The 11,672-nt window shown below is 46.8% G+C and overlaps 2 protein-coding genes across 2 annotated transcripts; both read left to right on the plus strand.

The window, feature by feature from the left end:
* The first annotated feature begins 686 nt into the window (after positions 1-686).
* Positions 687-4,025, plus strand: HOXD10 (homeobox D10). Its single transcript, XM_063161381.1, has 2 exons — positions 687-1,501; positions 2,916-4,025. Exons 1-2 carry the CDS (start codon positions 760-762, stop codon positions 3,191-3,193), a joined length of 1,020 nt encoding a protein of 339 aa, XP_063017451.1. The 5' UTR covers positions 687-759; the 3' UTR covers positions 3,194-4,025.
* Positions 4,026-7,171: 3,146 nt separating this feature from the next.
* On the plus strand, positions 7,172-9,840 carry HOXD9 (homeobox D9). The gene is made up of 2 exons (XM_063162183.1): positions 7,172-8,073; positions 8,656-9,840. The coding sequence occupies exons 1-2, from the start codon at positions 7,404-7,406 to the stop codon at positions 8,895-8,897; spliced, it is 912 nt and encodes a 303-aa protein (XP_063018253.1). The 5' UTR covers positions 7,172-7,403; the 3' UTR covers positions 8,898-9,840.
* Positions 9,841-11,672: the final 1,832 nt, after the last annotated feature.

Genomic DNA, 11,672 nt, shown 5'->3' on the forward strand with positions numbered 1-11,672 from the left:
TGGCTTCCCTATAAAATTCGAGTTATGACAAAAGTCCACCTTTTAATATTTGACGATTTGTGTTAAAACAAAAATTGACCTTCTCGGTTAGCAGCTAGGAAAAAAATCAATAGTATAATTTTCAATAATTCATAACGCGAACGCCATTATGCTAAATCTTAACTATTAATCTTATCCTTTACAAAGTCTCGATTGATTTGTTAATAAAATATCTTCCCGTGCGCGGCAACAGAGGGTATAACTCTTGAAAAAGCTTCAGAAGCAAGAAAATTACCGAGTAGCCCGAGAATGTAGATGAGGGTTTTATTGATCGCCCCTGATTCTCCTTAATACGCATTAATAAATCCCGCAACCTTTTGTCCCCGCACTTGTCAGCGGCGGGGCTCTTACAGGAGCCATGGCGGGCGGGCGCGGTTCCGCTCGCTCCGCGCCGGGGGTTCCGCGGCCGGGCGGGCGCGGAGGTTGCGCGGCGCGGCGCGCGGGGGGGCGCGGCGCGGGCCGGTGCCGCAGCGCGGGGGCGCGGCGCGGTGCGGTGCCGGCGCGGCGGCGCAGGGGGCGCTGTTGACCGCGGCGGGGCGCGGCGGGGCGGCGCGGCGGGGCGCGTCAGCGGCGGGGCGGCGGCGCGCGGGGCGGCGGGCGCTGCCATTGGCCCGCCTGTCATGTGGTCGCGCGGAGGCATCCGCAATTACACGGGAATGTTTTCCTAGAGATGTCAGCCTACAAAGGACACAATCTCTCTTCCTCAAATTCCGCCCCAAAATGTCCTTTCCCAACAGCTCTCCTGCCGCTAATACTTTTTTAGTAGATTCTCTCATCAGTGCGTGCAGGAGTGACAGTTTCTACTCCAACAGCGCCAGCATGTATATGCCACCTAGCACAGACATTGGGACGTATGGGATGCAAACCTGTGGACTCCTTCCGTCTCTGGCTAAGAGAGAAGTTAATCACCAAAATATGGGTATGAATGTACATCCTTATATACCTCAAGTAGACACTTGGACAGACCCGAACAGATCTTGTCGAATAGAGCAACCTGTTACACAGCAGGTCCCCACTTGTTCCTTCACTACAAATATTAAAGAAGAAAGCAATTGCTGCATGTATTCCGATAAGAGATCCAAACTCATTTCTGCAGACGTCCCTTCCTACCAGAGGCTGGTGTCTGAATCATGCCCCATTGAGAACCCCGAGGTTCCTGTCCCAGGATATTTTAGACTGAGCCAGACCTACGCCACTGGGAAAACCCAAGAGTACAATAATAGCCCTGAAACGAGTTCAACTGTAATGTTACAGTTAAACCCTCGCGGCAGCTCCAAACCGCAGATATCTGCTCAACTTCAGCTGGAAAAGAAAATGAATGAAAACCCGAACAACCAAGACAGCACCGCTAAAGTCTCTCAAGTGGAAAGTCCCGAGCCCAAGTCCACGTTGCAAGAGGAGCGGAGCTGTCTGCCCGAAGGCTCCGTGTCCAGCCCAGAAGTCCAGGAGAAGGAGAGTAAAGGTCTGTATTACCGAGTTTAAGCCGTGCCGTGGTGTAACTCCAACACGCCAGCACCATAAAGCACGCTCGAATATACTAACGAGCATCACAGCCATCACATTTAATGCTAAGGAGTATCGGGCTGCAGGTGCTGTCTCTCTGAAGATTTTGGCAGGCAAAAATGCTTCACAAAACGGTCCAAAGATTTTCCGTAGAGATCTGCCTCTCCCGTGCACGCAGACAGCCTCTGTGATGCGGGGAATATAGCCGTGTGCTCCGTAATGCGCTGCAGCAGCAAAAAGCAGCCCCATACCTCTAAAAAAAGCGGGTCTGGAGGTTGTAAAATACGAGCAGCTCAACTTTTCTCTCGTAGTATTTCGCCTTTTTTTTTTTTTTTTTTTTTTTTTTTTTTTTTTTTTTTTCCACTGAGCCTTACTGCGGTTTGATTGCATTTAAAGTTAATTACGATCCTCTTAAAATAGGTGAGGAATAGGTGCTACCAGACTGGGTAAAGTTGGAAAGAAATGCACAATGAAAACAGCAGCCCGCTATCTGCCTGGTCCAAGGGTGGAATATTTCAATGTGGTGCTTTAGATAACCTTGGCTTGGTCTCCAAAAGTGCACCAGTATTTTGAAATGCTTTTGAAACCTGAAAGTGGTGGCATCTGATTTTATTTTCCCTTTTAAAGTGCACTAACGCCTTTCTTTCGAACGGCGTGTATCGAAGAATCCCAAAACGAGAAATTTTCTGCTATCAAAATGTACTTTGCAACCTCTAGGTCAATTTTTATCCTCTGTGTGCATTGAGAATTTCTTTATCTCAATTATGTTTAGTAGTACAGGTCTAGCTTCATGTGGGGGAGATTTCTTTCTGGTGGGGAAAAGAAAACCCAAAAGGAAAATGAAAAAAAAAAAAAATCCGAGACAGGGGGTCGTAATTTCTTGTATATCATTTTGCCTGGGAAATGTCTATATCTGTTTATAGGTGTGCTTGCGTGATTCAGCTGATGTGTGTGGGGATGCTGCTTCAAAATACAATGCGAGCCTATTTTGTAATTGGAATATTTCCGTGGCAATTGTCGTGGGAGCCCGGGTCGGCCATGGCGAGGCTAGACCCGTTTAGATGTGTCCATGGGGCGGACGGCAGGTTAAATATTGTTGAAATGTTAAACGCCGGCCGAAAACTTGCGAGACCCTTCCTGGCAGGAGCAGGAGAGCGGGGTGGCCGCAGGGCAGGGCGCAGGGCTGGGGACAGGCGAGCCCAGCCTGGCCGCAGGTCCCCTGGCTGAGCCCACGCCTCAGCCGGGCGCTGGGCAATGCCCACATCCACCATATCTGCCAGACACTGCAGAGGAGGGGTCATGGCCAAGGGTACACTCTAACAGTCTGAGGTATTTTTGATTTTTTTTTTCTTCTTCTTCTTTGATTTTGATAGAGGAAATCAAGTCTGATACTCCAACAAGCAATTGGTTAACTGCAAAGAGTGGCAGAAAGAAGAGGTGTCCTTATACTAAACACCAAACACTGGAATTAGAGAAAGAGTTCTTATTCAATATGTATCTCACTCGAGAGCGCCGTCTAGAGATCAGTAAGAGCGTAAACCTCACTGACAGGCAGGTCAAGATTTGGTTTCAAAACCGCAGAATGAAGCTCAAGAAGATGAGCAGGGAGAACCGAATCCGGGAACTGACCGCTAATCTGACCTTCTCTTAAACCCTAACCCCGGGGGGGGGCACCAGTGAGGAATGGGCACAGCACCACCACTTGATAAAGGCAGGAGAGACTCTGGCAAAACCCGGCATTTTCCAGTTTTGTTTTGTTTTGTTTTGTTTTCTGATAGAATGTGACTCTTCGTCCTTCTTTTAGCGCTGCAAGTGAATATGTATTACTATGATGAGTATATATAAAACCTAGCACGTGTAATTTATTTTTGTTCTCATCGTAATGCAGGGTAACTATTATTGAATATTATCATTTGGTCTTAACTTATTGGAACTGTCGAACATCCAAGCAATGTGACTTTTTCATGTTTTTACTAACAAAATGGTATTTATGTGGGGCTGTTACACGGGCCATAACATTTTGAGTACATTCAATACTTTCAGAAAAAGAGTGGGGGGAAACTGTGGGGGCGGGGGGAAAGAGAAGCACATTATAATGTAACTATCCTCTCAAATGAACTTAGAGATTGTCCTTCGTAAAATGGAATATTTCCTTCTTCTCCATTGTAGACTTTTCCTTGTGGTGCATATGTGGAATAGTAGTCGTTCAGCAGCAAATTGTCCTTCTTGTGCATGTTCTGTTTGCATGTATAATGCAATAAACTCTGTAAACTACTGCGGTTCCTTTGGTTTTCTACAAATGTTTGAAGCACGGATACAGGTTGGTCTCCTGATCTCTCTCTGTCAACAGCTTTTTGGACTGGTGTACCTTTTTTACCATATTCTGGTCTTTGTGTGAGTTTGCCTGGCATTCTTTCTTTCTTTTCCTCCATTTTTCCCCCTTCCTTTCTTTTTTTTTCTTTTCCCTACGGGGTGGGGTGGAGACTGGGCCGGGAAATGATGTATACCAAATTAATTTATAAATGTATCTGTAAACAACTGATTACTTGATAAAATGTTGTGTGATGTTCGCAGTCTGACAAACTGAATGCAAAAAAAAAACCAACAAAAAACCAAAAAAACCAAAAAAAACCCCCCAAAACAAACAAACAAACAAAAAAAAAACCCAAAAAAAACCCCAAACCAAAAAAAAAAAAAAAAAAGAAAAAAAAAAAAAAGAAAAAAAAAACAATAAAAAAAAAGAAAAAAAAAAAGAAAAAAAAGAAAAAAAAAAAAAAAGAGGACGGATAAAAAAGTTGTAAAATATTATGACTTAACTGGACATCCTCATCCAATCAACTCGTACAACTCGTAAATGGTAAGTGATAAAAATATCTTTCTACTACAAGCTGTCAGGAATATGTGTGTCATTTTATTTGATGTTCATACGTTGATTTAAAAAAATATCACTCCCTCCGTGCTTACAATGTGCAGACTTTGATTTCATGTCTTTGCTCACTAAAAAAAAAAAAAAAAAAAAAAAAAAAAGAAAAAAAAAGAAAAAGGAAAAACCAACAAAAAACCTCCATAATAAATGCAAAGCTAGGTATAAGTTAATGCTAAGGAGCTCGGTTTTCGGTCGGCTCAACAGCTTTCAGAAGACCGTGGATGGAAAAAATATTCCCTCAAAACATTGCCAGTATCTGGCGAGGTTGGCTTTTTTCGAGCAGAAACCCTCCCAGGCGTGCTCACAAAAGTACACCAGCCTCTTCAGACCCACTTTTGTCACCCTGCACCGTTTCTGTTTGCTCAGAGATCGTTTTATTTCGCGCAATTCCATTTTAGTAGCACACATCCAGCTAATGACGTTCACGACTCTTAACCCTTTCTGTACATAGCTGAAAAATAGTATTGGCAGGGCTCTGCGCTGGCAGCTGAGGAAGGTACGTGTGCTGGGAGCGGGCGAATGCGAGCACATATACTCAGCAGAACTGCAAATAGCTTGCAAATGAACATGACTTCAAACTGAAGTGCAAATGCTTGGGCATACTTTCACCTTCAAACGGGCACTGCAAAAGTAGCGTGGCTACTGCTGGCGCTGGGAAACCAGCTTGCTCACAATCAACGCCCATTTCTCCCCTAAGCTCTTTCTAAATCTAGAAATAAAACTCAAGATAGTGCCAATATTCTGCGACTTGGTGACAGACACTGCTCATAATGCTGTTGGTGGCATTCTGTTTGCTCTTTCGTCACTGATATTTAATTTAATCCAGTACTTCCTCATGTGCACATTTACTCAGAGGGAAGAGGCTATATATTCCTCCAACCAAGGCATCATCATTTCGGAGCTGCGAGAGCCGCAAGCACCTAGGTACTTTGTGCTCCTTCCCTTTTCGAAAACAAACATCAAAACGATGCTTAAAAAATATCCCCCCCAATAACCCCAAACCCACAAAACAACCCCGTAAATATTGCATACATTCGCACGGCCTTTTCTTTTCCTTTAAAGGTACTCGCTACACCACCAAAGAAGTTTCGGCAGTGAGAAGTAAATAGCTGGCTCCATACCAAGAGTTTAACGTATGTAAAAATGAGGCTCACTCTAATCTGCCCGCTTTACCAATTTATATCTCTTTGAAGCGAGGGGCAATTCTTTGCCATATCACAAACCCAGCTTCTAGAAAACAATGAAATAGAAATTATAAAATGGCAGAAGAAAATGCTAAAGCCAAATGACACACAAAAAAAAAAAAAAAAAAAAAAAAAAAAAAAAAAAAAGAGTAAAGGAAAAGGAAAAAAATTAAAAAGGAAAAAAAAAAAGGGAAAAAAGGAAGAAAACAACCTAGGAGAGCAATAAATCATTAAATAAACAGGAATTTCAGTCCCTTCCTCATAACGGCCCGCGAGTAGGAAGTGTTTTCCCAGCGCTGCTGTCCGTGCCCCCGGCGGGCCGTGCTGCGGGCTCGCCACTAACTCTCTGCGTTTCCTCCAGATCCCGACACAGCCACCGTCCCTCGCCCGGGGAAGCAGGCGTGGGCAGAAGACCACGGGTAATCCACTTTTCAGTACTAACGGGGCGTCCTTTCGCTCGGGCAAGAAAAACCAGGCCGGGAGGGAAGGGAAGGCTGGGGAGGGAAGGCATGCAAGAGAAAGCGAAGGGGGCAAAAAAACCGTCACGCAGGCATTGAACGTGGCTCCCCCTGAGCTAGGGGCGGAGGAGACAGCTCTGCCGGCGGGCTGGGGTCAGCGGCGGCCCCGCGGCCCGCAGCCCGCCCGCCCGTGCGGCCCTGCCCGCGGCCGCGCCGCCTGCTCCGCGCTGTCCGTGCCCGCGTCCCTGCCGGGCCGCGCTGCGCACCCGAAAGGGGGGCTCTGTGAACGCTGTGTAGCCCCAAAGTTCCGCAGATAGAGGAGCATGTGTTCAGCCACACGTCAGTCGTGCTCGGAGACAGAGGCTTTGCTGTTTCCATCCGTCCATTTTATTAGGGACACATTAATCTATAATCAAATACACCTCATAAAATTTTTATTGAAAGGCATAAAATCATTACAGAGGTCTTCCACCTGTTTTAAAACAACACAATGGGCATCTCTTTTTAAAAGTGTATCCTTTCCAGGGAAACTTTCTGTCCGGGGGTGAGGGGAGCGGATAATAATACCCGCACATGCTCTGAAATATGGAAGTACCGCAATGTGCTTTTACTGTAACATTTTCCTGTTTTATGAGAAGTCGTTACAGTCCCAGCTTGCGATGGTTTGTTTTTACAGGCAAGAATCCCCCTTTCCCAGCGGGTTCCCTCAGCAGCTTGGAGTGTGATTAGCAAGCCAAGGCTGTTGGATTTATTTAAACACCCTGCCTCTCATTGATTAAGAAATGAATGGCAGAAATCGCTCAGCGAAGGTGAAGAAATAGTCCGCGCCCGCCGCGGCCGTGGGCAGCCAGCGCGGCCACGCCCGCCGCGCCCGGGCCGGCAGGACGGACAGGCGGACAGACAGGCGGGCAAGTAGGGCAGGCGGGAGAGCGGGGAGGGCCGGGCAGGCCGGGCGGGCAGGGGGCACACCGGGCACACCGGGCACGCCGGGCACGGCAGGCCGGGCAGGCCGGGCAGGGCAGGGCAGGGCAGGGCGGGTGGCCCCGAGCCGTGCGGGGGCGCGGGCGGTGCGGAGCGCTGTGCGGGGCCGCTGTTGATGATGATTTTTTTTTTAATCACAGCAGCCCCAGTTTAGCGGATTGATTTACTCGCAGTATTGGTAAATATGATCACGTGGGCTCCACAACCAATGGTTGAGGGTTGCAGTCTGCAAAATACTACGATTGTTCTCCGGGAGGGTATCATATACAGTTAACAGTGTAACCTTTTATATGACTAAGAGGGGAGCCTAAAATGTCGTCTAGTGGCACCATAAGTAACTATTATGTCGATTCTCTCATAGGCCATGAAAGCGAAGAAGTTTATGGGAGTAGATTCGTCCAGGGAGGTCACAGTGCGACCTCCAGGCCATCAGGTGTTGCAGAGAGTTCAGATTTTTCCTCTTGTAGCTTTGCACCAAAATCCACCGTGTTTTCCACCTCCTGGTCCACTGTTCACCATCAGCCGTCTGCGGCAATGACCGGGATCTACCACCCCTACATGCACCAGCCCCACTTAGGGGCAGCCGACGCCGGCCGCTACGTGCGCTCCTGGATCGAGCCCTTCCCGGGCTTCCCGGGCGGCGGCGGCGGCGGCGGCAGCGGCGGCAGCGGAGGCAGCAGCAGCGGCGGCTCCGCGTCCGGCTCCGGCTCCTCCAACGGGCGCCACTACGGGATAAAGCCGGAGACGGGAGCAGCCACCTCCTCGTCTTCCTCCTCCTCTTCCTCCTCCTCCAAAAGGACTGAATGCTCCTCGTCTCGGGAGTCCCAGGGGATCGGTGTGCCCGAGTACACGTGCAGCTCCTTCCTCCAGGAGTCCCGGGAGAAAGCGCCTGCCGGCAGCGCCAAGGAGCCCGCCGCCTGCAGCCACAACCCCAGCCCGAGCAGCGATCTGAAAGAGGAGAAGCAGCAGCAACTTGACCCAAGTAAGTAAAACCCCCCCCCCCCCAAAAAAAAAAAACTCAAAAAAAAAAACCCAAAAAAGGAAGAAAGAAAGACAAGAAAAAGAAAATAAAAGAAAAAGACAATCAAAACAAAACGGGGAGTGGGGGATATAGAGAGGAATAGCGGCAGAGAGAGAGAGGGAGAAAAAGAAAGAAAGAAAAAAAGAGAGGAGGAGAGAAGGAAGGAAGGAAAGAAAGAAAGGAAGCAAGCAAGGAAGGAAGGAAGGAAGAAAGAAAGCGAGAGAGAGAGAAAGAAAGAAAGAAATTGCCCCTTTGATTTATTGCCGAAACCTGTAAGGCTCGAATGTGCAAAACTGATAGTTTTACTAACCTATAAAAACGTCTAGACGCCTACCCCAGCGCAAGCAGCAACAAGCACCCATAAAAGACTCCACATAACCACCTACCATCAAGACATCATTTGTACAGTAAACAGACTGGGGCATTAAGGCTTTTATGATAATTCCTCCAAAGTTGTGAAAACAGTCCATCCTTCGTTAAATTAATTTAACGACCTTTCTCTCCCCCCCCCTCCCCGTTCCCTATATACCTCCCTTCTTCCAGATAACCCTGCAGCAAACTGGATCCACGCTCGTTCAACGAGGAAAAAGCGTTGTCCCTACACAAAGTATCAAACTCTGGAACTGGAAAAGGAATTTCTGTTTAACATGTACCTCACCCGAGACCGCCGTTACGAAGTAGCTAGGATTTTAAACCTCACAGAGAGACAGGTCAAAATCTGGTTTCAGAACAGAAGAATGAAAATGAAAAAGATGAACAAGGAGAAAGGCAATAAAGGAGAATAACGCTGGGGTGGAAACGTAGTTGGAGACTATTGATTTAGTTTTGAGTTTGGATTTTTATCGGGGCAGTGTGAGGTTTTGGTTGTTGAGGTTTTTTTTTTTTTTTTTTTTTTTTTTTGGTTTTGGGTTGTGGCTGCTTGTTTTTGTTTGGTTGTGCGGGGGGTTTTTGGGGGTTTGGTTGTGGTTTGGTTTGTCCTTTTTTTTTGGCTTGGTTTTATTCTTTCTCTGCACCCTTAGCCCCCCCATACGTTCCTCCTCCTCCTCCTGCGCCACTCCACCCCAGGGATTTTAAATCAATCGCGCTTTTTTTTTCTTTTTTCTTTTCTCTTTTTTCTTTTTTTTTTTTTTCCTTGGTAGAAGTGAAACGTGGTCTGTGTCAGGTATTTCCGGAAATTTTGTCTTGCTCGACAACGTGTTTTTCAGTCTCTTGATACTCCCCTCCTCCTTCCCAGACCATTTAGATGACAATATTGTGAGTGCACGTTAGCTTTGGGAACTCTATCTGATGTTAAATGTTTGACATGTTTCTTAAAAGTGATGTAGACTAGATAGTTATTTTGCCAAAATAAAGGTAAGGAAATTAATTATAATTACGGTAATAAAATACATATTAAATTACAACCGCTTAAATCAATGGGGGTTGCTGTGCTGTCCACGACCTACTAAGAGGAAATCTTTCCCCAAACTTCTGCTTTCTAGGTCTGAATCCTTCGCAATAGATGCCACAGAGAGGCCACGAGCTGCTTCCCCCCCTTAGTGCACTGTTAGGAGCTGTGTCACGCTCGGAGCCGCTCGCCGTAGGCCTGGCCCTGCCGGTGCCCCGGCGCTGCCGTCCCCGCCCGCGGTGCTCTTGTACTCATTACCCGCTCGCTCCGCGGCTCCGGCACGGACCTCTTGTAATTGTTGTCACTTATTACACAATAAAGTCTGCCGTGACCCAACGACAGCGCTGCGGTGAGAGCAGAAATCTGTGCGCCCCTCGCGATGCGCCCCGCGCCGCCCGCCCTGCGCGCAGCCCCGCGCAGCCCCCGCGGGCCGGGGTGGCGGGAGAGGCCGGGATGGCGGGAGAGGCCGGGATGGCGGGAAAGGCCGAGCTGGCCAGCAGCACCTCCGGCACCTTGCCCCGGCCCCCGAGCCGCAGCTGCTGCCAGGGGCCAGCGCCGAGGGGCCGCGCCGTGCCCGGCCCTCAGGTACCAGCGATCCCTTGGGGTCGGTCAGGAAATGCTTCCACGCCGGCCCGCAGGAGCCAAGGGCACACAGTGATGCCTATTCGGTTAAACATGGGTTTTATTCCTGGGTTTTTTCCTTACTGGGTCGCTTCTAACCTCTGCTTTCTTTAAGTGGGAGGCTGGAAGCTCTGGAGGGGACACGGCTGCTGCCAAACGCTCGGCTTTGTTGGCGAGAGCTCATTTAGCGACGCGCCTCATGCCTTCTGCATTTATAAACACACATGACTTTATCAAGATAATTGAGATGAAGTTCATTGTAAAAAATGCTTTGTTTAAAGAGCAACCATTAAAATGAAGGACCCGTAAATATTTACGAGCAGTTCGGTTAATTCAAGATTAAGGGGAGAGCTGAGAGACCTGGTGTTTAATGTTTTTTACCTCTGTGAATAAAAAAAAAAAAAAAAAAAAAAAAGAAAAAAAAAAAAGAAAAAAAAGAAAAAAGAAAGCAAAAAGCATGCACCGCCAGGAAAAGGTGTTGCATTGCTTCCCATCCATTGTCGAGAAGATACCTATAATTCTTTTAAAACAGGAAGAACCGTGGTATAATAAAACCATTGAGATGGCTAGACGTCTGGACCTAATGAGTTTACGATATGCTATGGCACTTTTCTTTGAAAGCACCTTATTTTGATGTTTGTGTTTGTTAGGGGGGAAAAAGGCAAAAAAATGCAGACAAACTAGGTCTTAAAACCTCGGACTATAAATTTCAGTATGTCAGCATTGGGCCAAGGCAACAGACTCAAAAAGGACCTGAAGGTCACGAAACAGAGATTTTACGAAGTCCACTTATTTGTTGAAATGTATTTTATTGGATATTCTGTTGCAATGAATCCTATGATGCCAGCCTCAATATTTTCGCAAATACCCATGGCGGGGGGGGGGGGGGGGGGAGGATGGGATGTGTGTGTGTGATCTGTAACAACACATAAACAATATCCTTGTACACAAAACTGCATTGTGTTGATCGCAGCAGAGACTCTGTTAAGAAATTTTCACCAAGCCCACATCATCATTTAATATTTCATATCAAGCAGATTGACACATTTAACCTCGTATATTTTTTCCTTTTGTTTACCTGTTTTTAATATCGCGTGCATTTATTTCAAAATGGCAGAAAGAAAACCAAACACCTCGATCGATGAAACGCAGTTCATCTATGGAAATTACTTTTAGTGTCAAACAGAATATTTTAACTCCTGCCCGTTGGTTGTGTTAATATATGTTTTCACATATGCACAGTCTCGTGCACACGCGTTATACCGAATAATTCACAGGCATGTGTGATGAAGGAGGGGGTGAACAAAGATTCATCTTTACTTTTGTTTACATAAATCAATCCATAAATACATAAAAGCGCGGGCAAACAAAATAACATCTTCAATACAAAAACGTATAACTCTGAAACTACCACACATGGAGATTTAATGCTGTAATATGTGGGGGAACATGATCGAAAACGCGATAGCAGTCGTCTTCAAAGCACAGGCGTCTTTCCTGGCTGCCATGTGTAAACGAGGCGCATTCTTTGTATGCAGTTAATTATAGCTCT

This window comes from Melospiza melodia, chromosome 8, assembly GCF_035770615.1.
Source record: "Melospiza melodia melodia isolate bMelMel2 chromosome 8, bMelMel2.pri, whole genome shotgun sequence".
Taxonomy (NCBI): Eukaryota; Metazoa; Chordata; class Aves; order Passeriformes; family Passerellidae; genus Melospiza; species Melospiza melodia.